Source organism: Onychostoma macrolepis, chromosome 07 (assembly GCF_012432095.1).
Source record: "Onychostoma macrolepis isolate SWU-2019 chromosome 07, ASM1243209v1, whole genome shotgun sequence".
In the NCBI taxonomy this organism is placed as follows: Eukaryota; Metazoa; Chordata; class Actinopteri; order Cypriniformes; family Cyprinidae; genus Onychostoma; species Onychostoma macrolepis.
In genome coordinates this window covers 27144017-27167438 of record NC_081161.1, presented here as the reverse complement: position 1 = coordinate 27167438, position 23422 = coordinate 27144017, and the positions used below count along the sequence as shown (strand labels likewise).

At 37.8% G+C, this 23422-nt stretch overlaps 1 protein-coding gene across 1 annotated transcript in view; it reads right to left on the bottom strand.

The window, feature by feature from the left end:
- Positions 1–1040: 1040 nt before the first annotated feature.
- fto (FTO alpha-ketoglutarate dependent dioxygenase) overlaps positions 1041–23422 on the bottom strand; it is a 147194-nt gene continuing 124812 nt past the window's right edge. Inside the window, exons 9-10 of the mRNA XM_058781383.1 lie at positions 3850–3990; positions 1041–3712 (exon numbers count right to left, since the gene is read on the bottom strand). Of these exons, the coding sequence (XP_058637366.1) occupies positions 3706–3712; positions 3850–3990 (148 nt within the window). The 3' untranslated portion in view covers positions 1041–3705. The remainder of the gene's footprint in view (positions 3713–3849; positions 3991–23422) is intronic.

The window sequence follows — 23422 nt, the reverse complement described above, 5'->3', positions numbered from 1 at the left end:
AATTCTGCGATAACTTACTCACCTATATGACTTTCTTCTGTAGAACACGACAGGAGATCTGTGAAAGAATAATGCTACTGTTTTCCACATAATGAAAGCATGCAATAACCAGGAGGCTGTCAAGCTATAAAAAGGAAAGAATAAACACCATAAAAGTGGTTCATATGAATCATGTGCTACATAAGTCATGCCTTATAAAGCTATATATTACTAGAGAAAATATAAGGCAGAAATTGATGTTGTTAATCGCAGAAAACATCCACAGTCATTATGAGGACAACAACGATAGTCTGAAATGCAAAGTCCTAATTTAGTAACTTACATGAAAACGAAACAGAATGGCTGTAAAATTCATATTTGAGCTATGAGCGTGTGTAATTTATGTTGTAAAACAAACTGTGAGCATCTCTTCAGGTAATGTTAACCACAGATTTGAATCATACATCGAAACTTCTTTTCCCAAGGGAAGCCATGGCTCAAAAATGCAAATTATCTTCCGGGTTTTGGGAGTACAAACTTAATTATTTTTATGTTCCTGTTCAGCACACTGTCGTATAACACATTATCAGTCATAACAGGTATGGATGTATTATAACATTGCATTTGTCCTTCAAATCATGCATGTTGTTTTAATGTCACCTCTGAGAAGGGATCCAACTTTAACTTAGCTGTCAATCATATAATAAACAGCCTGCCTGTATAGGAAACACACACACACACACACACAGGTACTTAATTCCACGTGCACCTGGTCATCTTCCTCTCACCTACAGTGTTGTAAGAGATAGAAACTACTGATGACCTTTGCCCTTCCTTAGAACAATGCATACCTGTGCACACATGCCTGAAAACAGACTGCAGTGAAGTTTAGAGTGGCCATTCACCATCACCTGCTCACCTGAGGCTCAGCCATCTATCACACCTTCACTGCAGACTAGAGGAAACACCTTCATCCCCTAAAGGGAACACACACACACACACACACACTTTAATAGAGCTGACACAAAAGCTCAAATCAGTCTATTTGACCCCATAATGGCTTTGAGAGGAAAATAAATATATTAAAGACTGATACAAATACACTTCAGATCAAAGCAGATAAATAGACAGCATCTCTCTCACACAATGAATTGAAAGTTTGATCCAGAAGTCTAAAACCACATCTGAGATACAAAATAGAATTTAAAACAAAAGTAAAAAATAAAAAATAAATAAAAAACAAAAAACCAAGATTGTGTATTTCAAGGTCACCAAATCAAATTTATGGCAGTGACCATGTGAACTCATGCACACAAAAGGCCAGATGTTTTCTGTTTGGAAGTCAATTAACCACATACCAAACCATTCAAAAATTTGTCAATTTTTAGATTGAACTCCAGGGGAAAAAGATTGAAGGGGGAAAAACTTAAATCTAAAGAATGCAAAATAAGGGCATTTTCACTGGTCTCAGACTTTTTGGACCCCACTGTATAAATATATAGGTAACACTTCTATCATCTCATATTAATTAAATGAATTAGTCATTAACAGATTATATAATGCTTAAAAGATACATAGGTTATATATACTGATACAAAATAATAAATGAACAGTACTTAAACATTTGAATCTATATGAACGCACAATCAAATGATCGTCTGTTAAAGGGTTAGTTCACCCAAAAATGAAAATTAGCCCATGTTTTACTCACCCTCAAAGCATCCGAGGTGTATATGACTTTCTTCTTTCAGACGAATCCAATCGGAGTTATGTTAAAATTTTTCCTTGCTCTTCCAAGCTTTAGAATGGGAGAGAAGGCGGGTGTTTTTGTTCAACAGTCCAAAAGTAGTCAAATAAAGTGCACGTGCCTCACATGGCTCCGGGGGTGAATAATACATTTGATGCACTTTTGTAAGAAAAATATCCATATTTAAAATGTTATAAATACTTTTTTCTCACTTCTGCTAACTTTCATACGCGGAAGCCGTTCCGGTGGATGACGTAGGACGTATGCATCGCGCCTCTGAGATATGCTAGCCTCGTGAGTTTGTTTACAGGAGCAATGGAAGCAAAGTTTAATTTTCAAAGGCTAATTTTCATTTTTGGGTGAACTAACCCTTTAAGCATTACATAATGTAATAATAATAATTCTCTGATAACTTTGAATAAAAATGTAAAGAAACTGCTACCAATAAAAAAAAAAGAACAAATACCCATGCACTGATTGATAAACCAGCATTGTATTTTATTTCTATCATAACTAGTGCTTTGCACACACAACGCTTTCAGAAAAGCAGAGGGGCTTGTGGCACTCCGGAGAAAGAATACAGGAAAAAAAAAGAAAAAAAACACAATGAAAGAAAGATTATATATATATATATATATATTTATATTTATATACCAACCTCACAGCATTTACTCAGCAAGAACACAATATTTGGCAACCAATGACAACTCTAAAACTTCAAAAGTATAAAACACATTTAAGCATCTTCATTGAATACTATAATATGGATCTTCTACATTAACACTGATGACATAGAAAAACATAAAAATAAAAAGAAAGCTGCTGGACTTCAACAGTCATCCCTTTTTCATTCATCCTTCATTCGTTTAGAGGACATCAGAGTGCTTTTCTTCATCCTTCAATCGTGTAAAGATGCTTGAGTGCATTCCTCCCGAAACTGGCAGCTTTTCAGACATAGGCAGGCGTTATTGAACGGTTAGGAGCCAATGAGCTGCGAGAATTATGCGACACAAGGGGTGTAAGTTCTCTTGGAAAGCTCAGCAAAAGCCGCCTATCGACACTACTCGTTTTGGGAGAGAAACATCTTATGTACACACACACACACACACATTCATATTCAATCACACAAAAATAAAACCGATTACATACACAAGTGCGTGTCTCGTACCTACATGCACCTATATAGACAAACGTCACTGACAAAGTCAGTCTAACAACTTTTACTTTACCTTCTCCCTACAAACAGTCAGATGGACGCACACGCAAACATTCAAACACACTAAATCCCTAGACAATACGCCAGGTGAAAGGCAACGGCACGCATATGACACCCGTTAATGATGTCATACACCCCCACAATGTCATTTTTATTTTTACCGACTTTCCCCCTCAAAAAATGGCACGCAGACAAACACACACACACACACACACACACACACACACACACAGAAGAGAAGTGAGCTGTGTATACTGTATACATCTACATAATGCCTGTCCAAAATAATAACAAAAAAAAAAGCTTCAGAGGATATATGGAGAACTGAACTAAAACATACATACATTGATGGATATATATAGCTATATTTATGGATAGGTATCATATGCTACTACTGATATGTGTCTATGCATGGTCATTGTAACACTACGGACTCTGTTAAAGTGATAGTAAACGATACTGATGGAAATAGGAAATAAAATGTCCCATCCAGATGTCACCCTGTATCCACCCCTGTATCCATCCTTATATCCGTCCATTCATCCGAGTGGATCTCAATGCGGTGTGTGTGACGGTGAATGTTGGTCTTCAAGCAAATGTGGGCCAGAAAGGAGAAACTAAACAGGTGTATGTTGTATTGTTTTTTTGTTTTTGTTTTATTTTTTGTTTTTGGTCACCTGTGATCTCCATCCCGGCCTCTATCTCTTAACATCCACCTCATAACATTCTTTTTCTCCATTTATCTCACTCCTTCACTAACATCTCACATCCTAGGAAGAAAGAAAAAAACACAAGAAAGTCACATTTTGAGCATTTATGGCTGAACATTCCTTAAGGCCACTTCCAATGATTTTAATAACAATCCCTAACATAAGACATGCACAAAAACACAGTAATGATAATTCACCTCCAGAGAAGCGACTCAACGCGGTTGATGATTTCAGAGAGGTCAAAGGAGAGAGGCATGTCAGGATCTTCATTACTCCAATAGGGTCGGTCGACAGGCGCTTCCTCAGAGGGCAAGGTCTGTGCCAAGCTTGACTGGCATCTACCGGGACACGCAAAAGAGATCAACAACTTTATTGTTAATAGAAAACTGTTATTTTAAATCTTTCATAAACATTAAAAAAATCTAAAAAAAACACTGACTGCTAACATTACAAAAACACCTCCAGGTTACTGCATGTGCTTTCCAGGGAGTGTGTGAATAGTTAATTTCGCCCTAAACACACAAAGAAGTGTGTGTTTGTCTAGGGTCCACAAACTCATTTCCTGATTTCTTTACGACACACAATAACCTGCCCTAATGACACGTTTATAAAGGAACGAAGGACTGCACAGCTTTTCTGTGTATGTGTGTGTGTGTGTGTGCGTGGTATGGCATCATCCTCTTGCTTTTCCTTTGAACGAAGCCTCAGGAATGCACTTCTGCAATCTTACAAGAGTAAGCAGTGTAAATCACCTTCTAAACACACCTGGCCAGTGCTGATTAATATCTCAATCATCTACACCTGGGCAGATGAAGCCTGTGGCTTTAATTCCACTGTAACTTTGATGTTACTGCATTTCATTTTGTCAGGTAATTAATATACAGTGTGGTTTTCACTAGAATATGACAATACAGTTTCTCATAAATATGACAAAACTGGGTGTGTTGGTGAGAATGTACAGCATCTCTGGTTGTGTGTGTGTGTGTGTGTGTGAGAGAGAGAGAGATATGTTGCTGTCATTATGAACCAAAAATACTATAAAAGATGAGTGTGAACTGGGAATTGTATTGTTTATATAATCAGTGGTTATTTTAGGGAATGGGGATAAATAGTTAGGGTAATGTGAATTTTGACATATATCAAGGTACTACAGTCAGAAGGTTTGGGGTCAGTATTTTTTATTTTTTTTTAAAGACATTTTTAATGTTCCAAAAGTACATATAGATACAGTCATTTTAGACACTTCCAAAACTGTTGCAACAGAGATGGAAATACAATCTTTGTTGCCACCGTTTTGGAAGTGCCTTTTTCTGTTCTAAAGAAGGGGCTGTCCCAATACTTTTGTCCATATAGTGTATGTACAAGTCATTAGTCACCTAAAGTCACCTAAATTACAAATAAATGCTGTTCTTTTACACTTTCTATTAATTATTTAAATAATCATTTAATTGAAATTAAAGAATGTATCACTGCTTCCAGGAAAAAAATTAAATAATATAAAAAAATAAATCTTAAGCAGAACAACTTTTGAGAATTATAAGAAATGTTTATTGACCAAAAATGTTACTTGCACAAATCAGCATATTAGAATGATTTCTGAAGGATCATGTGACACTGAAGACTGGAGTAATGGCTGCTGAAAATTCAGCTTTGCATCACAGGAATAAATTTAAAATATATACAAATAGAAAATAAAATGTATTCAAATATTACATTGTAATAATATTTGACAGTATGACTGCTTTTTAAACTGTATTTTTGATCAAATAAATGTAACTTTGCCCAACATATGGAACTTTTAACACACACACACACACACACACACACATATATATACATACATATACACACACACACATACATACATATGCATATATACATATACAAATACAAATATATATATATATATATATATATATATATATATATATATATATATATATATATATATATATATATATAAATAAGGGTTATTTTTCCAATTCAGTTCTGTGCCATTAGTAGATGGCACACTTCACCTTCGATAGAGGGACAACCACTATCCTCACAAACACACAAAGTTCTCCCACAAACACTTGTCTCAAGCAAACATAGCCTACAGTAAATACTCATCGTCCTCCACTCAAAGACTGCAGCGGTGCCCGGAGGAGGCCAGTGTTATGGATGAGTCTGTGCTGTCCAGTGGTCAGAGGACAGCCCCTCTCTGACACTATTTGTGGTTATATATTTTGTAAGGGCCACTTAATGGTGGAGTGGCTCTCCTGTTAAGTGCTGTCTCTCCAACTGCACCGGCCACATGAGAGGCTGCATTACACGCCGAGGGTGGAATTAGCATATAGCGCTTCAATATATCATCCTCATACTGCATCAGGGCTTGACAATAACATCCGTTAACATGCACTAAGTACCCTAATGTAGCACATCAGTTCATAAATAATATGAGAGCTTGTTCTAAACGCATGCGCGTGTGTGTTTAAACTTTCTCATCATTTACTGGATTATTGGAAGAGACAGAGAAGAGGGAACTGAAGTAAATAGACTGTGGTGAAAGAGACCACAAGCATACCAATGAATGCCAGCAATAAAGATTCACATAAACATACATACTTAGAGGGATGGTTTCTACAAAAGTGAACATTTTGGCATCATTTATTATGTTGCTCCAAACCTGGGTGCAACACAAACAGAGATATTTAACAGAATGTCCAAGCTAACGATAAATAATAATTTTACAGCATGACCTTAACTGACCTTAAGATAACATTTCGCTATAAAGTAATGTAAGCTGTATGAATTCAAGTTGTATAAATTAATATAATATACACTACTGTTTGGGGTCAGTGTTTTTTTTTTTTTTTAATTCATCAAGCATACATTACATTGATCAAAAGCGAAAGTACAGACATTTCATAATGTTACAAAAAATTATAATTTAAATAAACGCTGTTCCTTTCTATGAACTTTCTATGAATCAAATAATCCCGTTCAAGAATCAACTGTTTTCAACTGTGATAAGAAATTTCTTGAGAACCAAATCTGCGTATAAGAGTGATCTCTTTTCCATACAATGAAAGTGAATAAGGACCAGGAACTATTCTCCAAATTAACTCCAAAGAGGACAATGCAGCAGCAGAAAATCATAACATTTTGTTATATGACATTGCAGCATTAAAAAGAGAAAAAAAAAATTAACTCTTCTATTACTGATAAAATATCTTACTTGACAGGTCTGGACACCATTCACTTCCTTTTGTGTTCCATGGAAAAAATAAGTCATTTCGAAAGACAAGATGGTGAATAAATGATGACAGGATTTTCCTATTAATATCATACAGCATTGCTTGTGGTTAAAATAAACAAAACAAAAAATACTAAAATAAATAAATAACTCCATCTCAAATTGTTCACGTTGTTTGTTTCTTTTGTTGAGCACAAAAGAAGAATTCTAAAGAATGTTAGTAACCAAACAGTTGTCGGCTGCCTTTGACATTGACTGCCAAATACTATTGAAGTCAATGGCTACCGTCAACTGTTTAGTTACCAACATTCTTTGGAATTTTTCATTTTTGGGTGAGCTATTCCTTTGTACTGAATCACCTCTGCATCATGAAGACGCATAACTGAATCATTTAGGTTAAAGAAAATGACAACATAACCCTGCAACCATCTGACTCCCTAATGCCAGTGGTTAAGAGTAAAGACACAAAGTGTGTGTGTGGACTGTTGGAAGTATATTTGGAAGTGTATGCCAACCATCCATACAGATTAACCTCTGCGAGATGCAGTCTACCTCTCCCATCTGACCCGCGCTCAGGAGAGATCGACGTTACAATCACTCATTTCAATTTGCTCTGAAACCCTATAACCCTACAGCCAGGCCTGCTGGAATAGCGAGCTAATGTGGAGGGAAGGAGATCTATCACCTCTGTTCTTCTGGGGGGCGGCTCACATACTCCCACCCGACACATTCGCTGCACTTGAACTTCGACTCAGTCCGTGAACAATGCAACGCACACACACACACGCACACCTGGCCTCCCAGCTGAAACTAACCACTTTAGCTAAAGTGAGTGTTAATTATGGACAGGCAAAGCAGTCAATAAAAGGTTAATGCAGAAGGCAGTGGATAAATTCCTTTAAGCATTGCATCACTAGGCCATCTCTGGGCGGCACGCAAGGCTCTCTCTGTGTCTGATCAATACATTTTACTGTAATGTTCTCCGCATCGATTTCCCTCGCTCTCTGAATCCTCCTCCAACTGAGATAAACTAGAGGAGAGGGGGAGTGAAAAGCAAGAACGAACTGATAAATGAAATGATTAAAACCTCTTTTCAGTTGGACTTTCCCTCTCTTTGACATGTCGCTGTGGTTTATAGCACAGCGCTGGACTTCACCACCGAGGTCGTACATTACCTGCCCCCAACTCTTAAAGGGAGTAAAATGCCCTTATTAGACAACATCAGAGCTTCTGCCCACCGCCATTACGCTGATAGATGTAGGGCTAAAATGCTGGGTACACAGACAGGAGACAATGCTAATTGCATTAGCCCACCAGGAGATCACTTACAAGCATACAGCTACAAATGGGCCTGTTTGATTAGGACATTAGGGTGATGTTAGCCTGTGCGCTATCCTGTATCTACATGCGATAAGCATTATTTGTACGACAGCGTGTCTATACGAGGTCTGTGGTTTGAAATTTACAGGTATTTAATGCTGTTACTCATGTGGGGTCGAAATTTTCGTTCTCATTTCAGGTGCACAGGTGTTAAGGGTGTGTGTAGTTTTACGATTTTTGGCAGTGATTGGCCCTGTTCAGAGAATGCCATCAAACGAGTCATGCAAAAACAAGTGAGTCGATCATAAATCACGATTTGGCTCTAAGGCCCATGCAAGCAATCACATCTCCAATATAAGAGTACGAACAAGCACACTGATAACATCTTCAACAGTTTCTTCAGACAGTCTCATTTAAAACTATAAAAAGGGTTTGCCTGGTTATAAAACTTTGTTTTTTTATTGTCTCTGAACTGAACTGGAGATGAATTTAATTAAGTGAACTGGTAAAGTTCAAACTGGGTAGTAAGCACTGAACTAAGTTAAATGTATTGAGCTATTAAAGACTGAATAGATGTGAACGGACATTATTTGTCAACGAGGTTTAGGAACAATAATTCAGTTTCATCACATTTCCTTGTAAGAAAGCAAGTTCTCTGTTAACTGAAGTAAAAATAAAACATACATTAAAAGGGAGAAACTTGAACTAGTCTAAAATAAAATAAAAATATGTCAACTCTGGAAGTAAGTAAATAAGTAAATAAATCAATTTAAAATCGCAGTAAACATGTCTAAGTGTGTGTGGGTTGGTGTGAGTGGTATGTGATTATTTTAAAAAGCCTAATGAAACTAGCATCTGATCTACCATTTCCCCTAATTAATGGCTACAAAAAAAAAAAAAAAAAATGAGGCCAAAGTAGTTTCCCTCTTTTTCTTTCTTTTGCCACGTGTGTAAGTGGGTTGGGAGACAATGAGCAAAGCTATATTTGGGTGGCAATGAGTCCACCAGAAGCAGCCGGTCTTTAGCATCTGCACGCCAACAGCTCACAGCAGACCACATGAAACAAGCTCTCCCAAGCTCTGCTACAGGACACACAGACACCACAAGAGAAAATGGGGACAGACCCCGCCAGCACACCTTTACTGAGACGAGCTCGTTTGATGTGGTGAGAGTGGGTGTCTGGGTCCTAACCCAACCAGATGACATGAAACACACATACACAAACACACACACAGCGGCTGCCTCTAAACGGTTCTCATAATTGGGGTAATAAAAAAGGGGCTGAAGATTGCAGAGGAGGCCACTGCTGTCTCTGAACTCTCAAAACCAGGTGGACGTCTATTAGCCTGTTAACACCGTAACAAATTATCCCACACGCCCCTCCGATCGCCCCCCTCAGGCCTCGTGAAAGAACGCAGCCAGATGTCAACACCAGCACACATGACACGCCGGTACACACGGAGACAGGTTGTAATAAGGAGGAGTGTGTGAAGAGGGCAACAGTCAAGTCTGAAGTCGTTTGTCTGTCAGTCAGCTCTGTTAAATGACACTTCAATAAAGATGCATGGGTCTCAGTGTACTTTTGGGCGCTGTCCCACCTGGACTGTGGTCTCTCTGGGTGTCACCAAGGTAAAAACAAATAGTGTTGCTGTAACTTGTGTCCTGACACGTCCAAACACTCCATTTTGTCACCTACTGAGGTGACAGCCTGCCATATACAACACTGCGATATTCTGGGCCAAAACTAATTAGTGCGTTTAAAAAGACACTAGGGGTTTTTCACTCTGATGGTGTTTATTTACATGTCTGAATGAAATATGGAGAGATTGGAAGAAGGAAAAGGCTATATATGCGTGTGTGTGTGTGTGAGAGAGAGAGAAAAGTGCCTGAGGGAGAGGAGGTTATGAGGTTCTGAATGTTTGCAGTTTTTCACAGGGGAGTGTTTGAGGGCCAATAAATCTCGGAGTGATCAGGAAGTGGATAGCAGCGAGGTTGGGAACACTAACACTGCGTTTAACATGTTAAATGTCTGCCACATGAAAAGTGACAAACGCACCAGTAAAACGATCCGTCTCATGGATACGTAAAGGAACATACACCTGTCTGCATACGTGTCCTGTACGCTCAACACGACATACACAAGCTTAAGCCCTGTGGGCATCTCAGAGTGGAAAGAAATGTGACAAATGTGCCTGTCCTGACAGATATACTGCAACATCATTGACCCACACATGACCGCAGTCACATGACCACACGATACATAAACCCCACATTATCAAAAAAGTCTGCAAATTGCAGATATGGCAGAGAAAGAAAGATAATGATTCAGAAAGCGTAGCAATTACACAGGCAAATACATCATAATATACAAAATTGCCACAAACTGAACAGTACTAATTGATCTTAAGATAATATTTCAACATATACTAATATATATTTTTTACATTTCAAGTTGTATAAATTAACATTAATATACACTACCGTTCAAAACTTTGTGGTCTTTTTATTTTATTTTATTTTTTAAAGAAATTAACATATATTCAGCAAGGACAAATTAAACTGATCAAAAGTGACAGTAAAGATAAAGTTAGATAAAAAGATAACTAAATTCAAAATTATATCAACTCTGGAAGTAATTAAATAAATTAATAAAAAATCTTAGTAAACATGTCTAAGTATGTGTGTGGGTGGATGAGTGGCATGTGAATCTTTTTTGCATATTAGAATGATTTCTGAAGGATCATGTGACACTGAAGACTGCTGAAGAGTAATGACTGCTGAAAATTCAGTTTTGCGGTCACAGGAATGAATTACATTTTAAAATATATTAAAACAGTGTATTTCACAGTGTTACAATTTTACTTTGTTTTTACGTAGCCTTGGTAAGCATGAGAAACTTAAAAAAAAAAAACTTTTAAAAGGCAGTGTATTATGAATGAAAATGAATTAACAATGCACTAGGATTTATTCATGAATTAATGTGTTTGTTAGTTCATGATACCCAATGCATTGAGAAACCTTGTATTAATGAAATGAGTGCACGTAAAATAACTAAGCAGAAGAACAATGGTGAAAAGCATCCTCATAATGAGTTTAAACAACACAGACTAGTGCATACACACACACACACCAAAATAAACGGGCAAATACAATAACAATTGATGACGTGAAAGTGATTAGATGATTACAGTGGCAGTAGTTACAGTAAAAAACACTAATTTTGGGTGGTGACACTAGCCCTGTATCATTATTCTATTCAAACAGCATGAATGAATTCATGTCATCTCATTAGGAACAAACAGACCCGTGTTGTAACACAAATGCCACTGTTTGCCAACATATCCTGGACACGTACCACTAATATTTCGCTTCCGTAAACTCAGATGAGAGGACAGGACAGGTTGGTCTCAGTTACTAAGAAATAGTTACACAGAGAGCCGCAGGTGCTAACTGTCATGTTTTCACAAATGACAGCTGCTAATAAGAATGTGTGAAATAGGACATGCTACCTGTAAATGGGCTGCTGGGGTAATTTAAGAGTACTGGGTGCGAACTGACAAAGTTACAAAGTAGACAGATAGTAGAAAAGGAATTTGTTTAAATATGAGCAGCATGCATGCAGTGAATCATATACATATAATCAGAGTGAAACTAAAAAAAATCAGACGATCAAAATAAAGAGTTGCGAGAGAACATAACCCAGGTGTTTGAAGTCCTGAATCACCTGCTCCTCCTGCTGTGTGAAAAGTGTTTTTGCAGCCTATTAAGTAAATAGTGTAATTAAAACGGTGTGGCATTTAAAAGCCTGTGAACTGCCAACAATTTGTTTAAGGGGACGGTCAGGCCGAGCAGGCCCTGGGGCACTGCAACAAGCAAGTAGCAGAATCACAGACATGGGTAATGGGTGGAGGATATGTGTTTACACAACGAGTGTGTGAAAGAGAGAGAAAAAGGAAGGAAAATTAAGAGAGCAAATTAAATAACAAATTTTCTGAGTGCATGCATGTGCGTGTTCGTTTAAAAGGATGTATGTGTGTGTGTGTGTGTGTGTGCGTGTGTGTGTGTGTGTGTGTGTGTGTGTGTGCTAATGGTAATGAAGCACCGTAGTTAAAGTGATAGGTAAACACATGCTTGACACAATCAAACAGGTTATCTTTGTAGTGAATAGAATGGATATTTCCCATCCATTGATATTAGGAAAGTAATTTGCTGTGTAATGTACCAAGCCCTTTTGTCTACACCATCTGAGCTTTACTAGCGTCAACGCGCAAACAAAAAGCTACAATGAGGGTTTAGAGAAGCCTTTGTGTTTTTGCAGTGGCCTCATACCTTAAGGACTAACATAGACATTGAGACTAAAGAGCACATGAGCAATTGAACTGGAGAAGGTTCTTAAAGAGGACAATGGGAATGCTCCTATTCAAACAGGAATTTCTATAAAGCACAATAGCAGGATAAACATGAGATTTGTTTCAGTTTCCAGTAAAACTCTTGTAATGCAATACAACAGTATAGCGAATCGGGACAAATACAACGAAAATACATGTTCAAAATGATTTAAAGTGGTCATAACACATTTTGTTTTGTTATCTTTTGGTCCACTTACAAAAGGTTAAGCATAATTGGTTTTTAAATGACCATCTCACCCTCTCTAACCCTTAAATATGCCACTTAAATGTGAAAAACAAAAATATACAATTAAAACTTCAACACACAGCTCCATCCAACTCATTACGATAAAACCATCAAGAGCTCAAACTTAGGCCTACTAAACTGCAAGCATGTTCTTATGCACTAGCGATTCTTAGTATAATAATGCAACCAAAAATTCTGTCAGAGGGTGTATTAAGAGAAGTGGGGTATCATTTGGTTCCATTTTTAGTGTTTTCATTAACTCTTAAAGGGCCATTCACACAGAACATATTTATGTGTTTAAAAGCACAAGAAGCAGCAAAGTCTAGAAACGTGCCATGTTTTCAGAATACCATGCCATGAGCAAGAAGCAGCAAAAGTTTTATGACATGAGCACAAACACGTCCGTCTACTGCATGTTTACATAAAACAATGGAAAAGCAGCACAGTGGAATGAAAAACAGCCCCTAAACCTACGGTCGCCTTAGCAAAACTTTTAGGTGAACTTTTGCAGGCAAAAAAGGTCAATTTTCTATCGTCAGTAGTGTAGCAATAATGAATGACGCACAGACCAAACCAAACAACTTTCTGTCAGTCAACACGGTGAATTCACATAACCCTTTCATCTTCAAACAAAATTCCTGAATGAGTGGATTCCTTTAAAAATGACTGGATTTCGATTCAAAAATTTGCAGAAGAGCAGTAAACGTGACCGCACCTTAACTCAGCATTTTCAACAGCATTTTTTTTGCATTTAAAAACTACATAAAATACCTGCTAGCACATTATTAGCAAACCTGTTCTGCACAATTATTACGGACATAATAATTATAGTAATTTAAGTGACAGCACAATCATAGATTTAAATGGTATACAACGTTCCTTTTATCATATGGGGGGGGGGGGGGGGACGTCAAGTCAGGGCAATAATTTGCTTTTTTTCTAATTCAAAGAAACCACATGGGGCTCCCAAATTTAGTTTTTTGTTCCAGTGGCGGTTTCTTAATTCTTTTTGGACTCAGGACAAAGTTGAAGTCATGAAAATTGTTTTCATAGTATACTCAACTCTTTTATCTCAAAAGATCAAGCTAAATTTGAATCCTTGTGATGTGACCTTTAAGTTTTTGCAAGTATAATTCAGCATCACTGTGTTTAGCAGCAGTAATTGTTTCCTCTGCTTCATGCGATTCTCATTAAAGCTGCATAAACCACACTGTAATCTTTCTGAACCTCGTTGGATGGCTGCGTTCACCCACAGAGCTCAGCTACGGGGGACGGCGAGATGACCGGCTTAAGGGGTTAACTGCTGATCTGGAAACAGCAGGATGGATCGCTAAAGGGGCTCAGTTGTCAGACTCGCAGACCCTCAGCTGGACCGAGGCCAGTGTCTGAGAGCAAACAAGCATGAGCCAGACAGCCCAGTCAATCTGAGAGATTACACTCTTCACAACTGTTTAGCCTCTGCACTCCTGGAACGAAACGGCCGACACAAAGTACAGAAAGTTATCATCTGTGTCACTCTGGAGTCTAAAGGCTGCCTGTGAATGTGAAAATGGAGTAAAGTGGCAAAAACTGGCCAGAGAGGAGCATAAAAGAGAGGGGGTTAGCCTCTCGAGGGACTCCCAACATACACTGAGTACAACATCAACATGTCACCATCCATTCCCCCTCCTTCCTGTAAATCTGAGGACCCTGCAGCCTAATGACTCCTGACTCGCTCCGTCCACCTTCAGCCACATGGCTAGAACAGACAGAAAATCATTCAGCAGCTTGCCCAGATGAATATTTGATGGGGAGAGAGTATTTTTGCCCATGGTGAATAAGAACACAGTATGTGTGTGTATTGTGTGTGCATCTAGCCTTTTATACAGCTATTTCAAGGAAAATTCCCAGAGATTTTTTGCTTCCCATAGCTGATAAACGTCATCTAAAGTAACAGTTCCTCTGCTGTTAGCATCAATCAGTGCTTTCATAAAGGTCAAAGGGCAAACTTACTGTACCATGTTAACCACATCAGTTCACTCACCTTAACCAATGAAAATCTTTATCCAAATCTTAATACCAAATCGTTTCCCTTGCTATAACCGATATGTTCATAACATCTGTTTGTTGTGGCATCTGGTGAAAAGAGTGAGTCATATCTGCAGAGTTAGCCGTTTTACGTCATGAGCGATGTTCGTGTGCTTAGCGTCTTACCTTTAATTGAGCTCTTTAGCCAAGCTTTGGCTGACTGCCATTATACACACTATAAAACACAGTTTCACTGAAAAACAAACACACGGAATACAATATGCTGTCTGTCAAGAACAAGTTTCCGATTCATTCAATCCTCCACCGGTTTGCTATTTCAGAGCAAGGCATGTGAAGATTTTGCGTCCTCTCCCACGGTATTATTTGTTGCTCTGACACTTATTCAAAGCATCATTATCGAACAAACCCAAAATACCAGGTGAGCTTTTGATGAGGATGGTTCACTTAATTAAAAACGAACAGGTTACAACACCACGCTCCCTCCCCCTTTTGTTGTTTAATAAGAGTGCGAGCTGCGAGCCAAATTTCTCTCCACTGAAGTGGTTTTGAGGTGGTGAATCGAGAATTTGACAGAATTACTGCCGCCACCTGTGACCTCGCTGACGATGCCTTGAGCGCATTTACATACAACTGTCCTGGACCAGGGTTCAAAGTGGATTTGGCCCACCCATTTTGAAAGATTTAATTTATTACTTCATGTATGTTAAAACAGATGGCTGAATTATAGTCTATGAGCAGATTTAACTCTACAAACCCACACCCAACCCAATATAATGACCTTAAATTAAACCAGCGCTGAGAATCGTATAACGCAAATCATTTTCGACAAACATCAATTTTTTGACAAGAGCTAAACCCTAGTCTACACAAGTTCACAAAGGGACCAAATTACTCGTGCTAACATTGCGGCTCACCTGCTTTTGTTTGCTTCTAATCTAGCAGATCCTACTTTAGCACTTGCGTCCTGTTCAACAGGATGCTGAACCCACTGGCAAGGTAAGGTGTGATTTATGACAATTAGTTTCTCATGTTGTGAGGTATGAATTGCTGTTAGAGGATGTGTGGTATATGTACATTCTCTCATAATAGAGTAAGAGATACATTTTGGTTTAGAAAGAGCTATAGGGATTAGCGCAGTGTAAAGAGTGTCCCCTCGTGGTGGATAACAGTTCTGGATGTACCTGACTATGTGTGGGTGGAACGGATATTAGAGGTGCATGATGTATTGGTAAGTCATCAGTTATAATATTACAGATATTTATTTGATCATATCAGTCGATATTGGATGTGAATTGTCCAATATTGCACATTTCCCCATTTTACATTTATATTACCCGTGCCATCACTAAACACTTTTTAAATTTAATACAACTGTTAAATGTAACTTTTAGCAAATCTCAAAATTAGTATCCATTTTCAGACAGTATATTATAATGTCTTGGTACCTATATCCAACTGCAGCATTTAAGAACAATTTTATTTATTTATTTATATATATATATATATATATATATATATAAATAAATGATACATAATTTTAAAATCAACATGAAATCAAAACAGAATTCTTTTTTTTTTTTCCTGAAATTCTCATTTGAGAGGTGGTTTCACTTGGACATACATTACAACAGGGAAGAAAAGATGGTAGCAATTTGCATTTCATGCCGACTTTAATACTGGCCAAAAAATAAATAAATACTAAATTAAAATCTAAACTATCAATACTGCCGCATTCCTAATGAATATTGACATTAAAGAGAAAAAGAGACTAGACATCAATAACCAATCGGATGCTGCAAAAAACACGAACAAGCTGTCTCTCAAATGACTCTTTCTTATCAGAAAAACCTAATATGGACCACTTCTAAAGACAAATCACACAAATACGGCCATGCTAAAACAGACTCAGTCACTTGATGACGCTACTTCATCCTGTAACTAACCTGAAGCAGAGGAGTTTTATAGAGAACGCTGGAGGGCAGCTACAGGGAAGGACACATGATGTGGGTGGCTCCCCGTGGCACCCTGCCCCATGGTCCTCTCCTGTGGGTACTGCCTGTCCACCCCACACATCACTCACGCCTCAAATACAGCACACACAGCTAACCGCACCCCATGAGACGTGGGAGTACATTGTCTGATCGCTGTTCACAGTACTGAACAGATACAAATGGTTTATCCATGTAGCTCCGTGGACCCTGGTACCTCTCTCGGTCTCTCTGGCATTCACCTGACAGGGCTGAGCGACAGGCGTGCAAATCTGCAGAGGCTGGATTTAATGCTCTAAAAAGCACACGGGCCACCACTACCATCCTACCTTTAATCAGAGAGAACGAGAGAGAAAGACAGGCCAGGGTTATGCTCAAATCTCAGACTAGAGTAGCGACATGAACAACAGATGCTCTTACAAACCAAAACAGGAACAAGGAGTCAACACAAGGGAATCGCACACACTCTCTCCGATTGGAACAGCAGCATCCTCTGAGTCGCTCTCATGTCGAACAGGCAGTAAAAGGCAAGTTCAACTCAGTTCTCTGATGCTCTTTGAAAATGAAATGCCTCTGGGGTGAAGCCCAAACTGGCTCTGGTAAGTTATTGCAAATGTAATACAGTTTGGAGGCTGTAAACCGACAAACAAGTTAGCAGGAATGTCCCACATAGCAACAATAGTGAGTCATTAGGATGCATGATATATCGGTAAAATATCAGCTATGGGTCAATATTACAGATTTTTAAGATATCATATTGATCGATGTTTAAATTAAAGTGGCCGATACTTCATATTTTATATATAACACATGCTCAATTCCTCGATTTTTTACAGTAAGATTTCCTTTGCCATCATTAAACACTCACAAGTTAATCTCCAAAAACATTAAACATTTCATAACCATACAATAACCTTTAGCTAACAATAATACGAATAACCATTTTTCATATTGTGCGTGTAATGTTGTGATGTCTAAAGTCATTTGTTGTATTTAAAGGTGCATTCAGTTTGGTGCCAATTTAAAAGGTTTGACATAAAAAATAAATAAATAAATTAAATAATATATGAAGTCATACTCATAACAGTTTTCTATAAAAAGTGTTTTAATTATATATGGTGTTTCACTAAACATTGAGGAAACTCGGACTTCATACACTTATTGGCTGTTAGGCCCAAACTGGCTCTGGTAAGTTATTGCAAATGTATTCAAATTTAGATGCTGTAAACTGAGAAACTAGTTAGCAGGAACGTCCCACCAAAGCTACAACAGTTAATCAGTGTCTCGGGGTAATTAATGCACCATGTTTTGATTGTTATGGAATTTAAAACTGCTTTTATGAGTGTAATTTTCAGCCTACACACACTGGAGAACAGACTCAACAAGCTATCACTCTCCAATTTTGCCATGAACTTCCTACCCACATATTCCTAACTACCTACAGAAAATGGCGAAACCCTTAGAGTAACAACCTGGATTTGGAACATAATACTGCAGAGGGAAAGTGTGGCACAAAAACAAAAGTGTGATGTTCACAAACATGGAGGAGGAAGAGAACATGGAAGAAAGGAGAAAGCACACATATGGAATAAAGGACTAAAATGAAACATACGGAAGTGAAATAAGAAGGGAAGAGAAGACAGGCACTGAAGAGGCGTTTCCGCTCGAGTCCTCCGGCATTGGTATGTTAATGCTGCCAGCTTCCTCTGCTTATCCTACACAGGATCTTGCAAAGGCATATCGCCTTCAGCAGAGCCTAGCATGAACCTGGCACCAACACCACCTCACACACACATCAGTCTGCCCCTTTCTAGCTCTTTAGTTATTCATAAGGTGGCATGTGTGCAATCCTGACACAAAGTACATGACATTGTCACATGTCTAGTAATTCGCTCTTGCGTGTTATTTGATCGCAATTCTTCACAGTGAAATACATCCACTGAGTGTCGAGTTATAATTATTCCAACCTGGTCTCATAAAAATACGTACCTCTGCGCACTTTTTGTGCGACACCGTTTAAGTACCTTGCTGCACGTTTCGCCGCAGTTTCAAATAGAAATGTCCACTGAGTGGCGCTAAAACACAGGTTCAATATGTGAACCCTGGCACGTTTTTATTACGTTGATATAGGTACGTATTGCTGTTTTTTTATTACGTTGCTTCAGATACGTATTGCGGCGGTTCCAAATTCAAATATCCGGGGACTGTCGCTAAAGGTTAATGCTCTATCGTGTTGGAAATATGCCCTACACCAAATCCAGCCCTAAACCTACCCGATAGTGTTAACAAATACAAAACTGATATAAAAACGTATTAGATGATGCAACTGTGCCTTTTGAATTTCCTTTTAACTGCTTTGTCGAACCGTAGTTACACAGGATTCGAACCGGTGCTTCTCGTCCCCTAAGTTCGTCTCCGTAAACTTGTCATCTATGAAAACCCATAGATATGAAGCTGGATCAGTGCGATGCTAACGTTCAAAAGCATCAGTTTTTAAATCTCCCAGCATATTAATATTGTTTTGAAGTCATAGCATGATATTCTTCAAGTAATCGTGCGAAAATTACGCTTTATTAATCGCAACTCTGTAAATTTGTGTGAAAATGTTCATTTATTTTGGAAACTGCAGTGATATGTACTTATTGGTACGTATTTCATGTCACGCTAAAAAGTGCACCCAGGTACGTAAATGCCATGAGACCAGGTAGAATTATTCGGTGGCCTAAAAATACCTGGAAATCAATAGTCACCAACACTCTTCAAAATATCTTTTGCGTTCTACAGAAGAAAGTCATACAGGTTTGGAACAACACTAGGGTGAGTAAATGATGGCAGAATGGCATTTTGGGGTGAACTATCCCTTTAAGTGGCATTTTACCTATATTGCTCCTTTAACACCCAACATACTTCTGGACATTGGTATTATGCTCTCACTTTCTCTCTATAACTGTCTATTTCTTCTCTCTGAATTACAGTTGAATTCTGGATCTCTGCCTTTGGCACTTGGTTTAGTTTGGTGTGCTAAACACATGTAGCTGGCACTATTAAATTATCTCCATATCAATGAGAAACAGCATCACATAACTATGCCAAACCTAACAAACATAAACAACCTCATATTGTGCTGATAGAGGAGTAAATAGAATTTACAATATACCAGATGGGGAGAGATACATACTGAAAAAGAAATGGAGAGAAAGAGAGAGAAAGAGAAAAAGAGAGAGTGACATTTCTCCCCACTTCTCTTCAAACAAACGTGTCCACCAGGAGAGGATTGCATTGTCTAAGCTGTAGCTAAAGCTGGATGCCTTATTCATTGTTTTTAATTGCTCTGTTGATCGGTGGCTTTCAAACAAACTCTGTAATAATCATCCCACAATAGATGTTACCGCTTCTGACAAGCTGAATAAAATACTGAGCAGCACCCTGGGAGGTTCAACAGAGGCTTATGAAAAGACAGGAATATTTTGATGCAAACTAAAGTTGTTGTTTTTTTGTTTTTTTTTGCCCCATGATTAAGCAATATCATATGAGAAATAGAGCTGTCTGAACATCAGCATGGCTGTGATTTGGTCATAATGACAATCATGCTTAAGTTGACATTCCGTAACTTACTCTCAAATTAGGTTTAGGTTTAGAGGTCGTTAATTTTCTATTAGGTCTCATATGCTCACCAAGGCTGTTTATATTTGATTAAAAATACAGTAAAACATTAATATCCTGAAATATTATTACAACTTAAAATAATATTTTTTTCAATTTTAATATATTTTAAAATATAATTTATTCCTGTGGTGGCAAAGCTGAATTATTACTCCTGTCTTCAGTGTCACATCATCCAGAAATCATTCTAATATGTTGAATTGGTGCTCAAAAGGGAAAAAAATAAAATAAAAAAAATAAAATAAATGATATTATATATATATTTTTTGTAAAATTGAATTAGTGGAATTGTTCATATTGTTTGCTTGAATTGCATCTCTTGTAGCTGCTTGTTAGTCACTTACCCTCTGCAGAACAAAGCAAACTATAACGGAAATAAAACGAGACCTATCACTGACATTTGATGGGAACATGCAACTGACACTTTTCTGTGCAAGTCTATACTATATGCAAATTAACTCAACATCAAAACACCTTCCCTTTTAACAGGTTAAACTTTTCTACAATATGCATAATAAAAACCAAACCATTGCTGTACATTTTGCAAGCCTTATGAAATTTTAAACAGCCAATCAGGTGGCATTTATTCTCTTTAATCTCCTAGAGGCAGCCAATAGGGAAAGAGCCTTGGGTGAGCAGGGCCCAGCGGGGATTCAGCCTGCGGCTGTTAACACTGCCTGAGCTAAACTAAACACAAAATCACTCAAATTTATGCTTATCTACCACTAAAACTTTCAGCTTTAACTTTCTGTTTTGCTTTCACACAGCACATGAAGAGAGATCCAAAAAGCCTTGTTTTATTAAGCAATGAGGTTGTTGAATATAATTCTGACTTTACCATCCAAATTCAACAATTCTCAAACCGCTACTGAAGCCAAAACTACAATCAAACCTCTATGTGAAACTTACCTAACACAAAGAACTGATTCTGTAGCATGTCATTCTTACTGATTCACTACAGCCATGAGAAACAGGTCAGACATAAAGACCACAGAAACATCACTCCCGCATTAGACTGCTCTCCTCTTATCCATCTCTTCTAGAGTCATGCTTCATAGCACTGGACAGGCCACTTTTAAAAGACACACAGCAAAAGCCAGCCCATGCTCGCGTCCTGAGTATTGCATTGAAAGAAGATTTTCTCGATAGTTATAACAAAATACTATATATATATATATATATATATATATACACACACACACACAGTCATGGCCAAAAATATCAGCACCCTTGGTAAATATGATCAAAGAGGGCTGTGAAAATTAATCTGCATTGTTAATCCTTTTGATCTTTTATTTAAAAAATTCACTAAAATCTAACCTTTCATTGGATAATATGAATTTAAAATAGGGGGAAATATCATTATGAAACAAATGTTTTTCTCAAATACACGTTGGACACAATTATTTGCACCCCTAGAAATTCATATGAGTAAAATATCTCTGAAGTATATTCCCATTCATATTCACAATTTTGAGCACTCCAGGGTGATTATGAACATGAAATTATCCAGCCATGGCTTCCTGTTTCACAGAAATATAAATAGGAGGGAAAACAAAGCCCAAATTCCCTTAATCATCCATCACAATGAGAAAAACCAAAGAATATATTTCTGATGTGCAGCAAAAGATAATTGAGCTTCACAAATTAGTGAAGTGGCTTTAAGAAAAGAGCTAGAGCAGTAAAAATTCCCATTTCCACCATCAGGGCAATAATTAAGAATTTCCAATCAACATAAAATGTTACGAAACTGCCTGGAAGAGGACGTGTGTCTATATTGTCCTAATGCACGAAGAAGGAGAGTTTGAGTGGCTAAAGACTCTCCAAGGACCACAGCTTGAGATTTGCAGAAAATAGTCTCAAAAAAAAAATTGTCAAACAGCACCTACATCACCACATGTTGTTTGGGAGGGTTTCAAGAAAAATTCTCCTCGCTCATCCAAAAACAAACTCCAGCATATTCAGTTATCAGACACGACTGGAACTTCAAATGGGACTGGCTTCTATGGTCAGATGAAACTAAAAAATGAGCTTTTTAGCAGCAAACACTCAAGATGGGTTTGGTGAACACGGGAATAACAAGTACCCCATGTGTACAATGAAATATACTGCTGTATTTTTGATCTTGTGGGCTAATATTTCTGCTGGAGGTCCTGGACATCTTGTTTAGACACATGGCATCATGGATTCTATCAAATACCAACAGATAAAAAATCAATAAGTGACTGACTCTGTTAGAAATCTTATAATGGGCCATGTTTGGATCTTCCAACCGTACAATAATGCAAACACAAACCTCAAAAACAACAAAAAAATGGGTCACTGGGCACAAAACCAAGCTTCTGCTGGCCATTCCAGTCCTCTGACCTGAACCCTATAGAAAATGAGTGGAGTGAACTGAAGAGAAGAAGCACCGACATGGAGCTGGGAATCTAAAGGGTCTGGAGTGATTCTGGATGAAGGAATGGTCTCTGATCTCTTGTCAGGTGTTCTGTAACCTCATCAGGCATTATAGGAGAAAATGTAGAGCTGTTAAACTGGCAAATGGAGGTTTCAAAAAGTATTGAATTAAAGGGTGCCGTTAATTGTGGCCAATGTGTATTAGAGAAAAACATTTATTTCATAATGATATTTCCCCCCATTTTAAATTCTTATTATCCAATGAAAGGTTAGATTTTTGTGATTTTTTTAAATAAAAGATCAAAAGGATTAACAATGCAGATTAATTTTCACAACTATATATATATATATATATATACACACACACACACAGTCATGTGAAAAAATAAGGACAACTTATTACATTCCATGGTTTTCCATCTCAGGATATAATAAAAAAATCATCTGGTTCTTGGCTGGCTCTAAAATAGAGAAGGCTTGGAACAGCTCATGATCTAA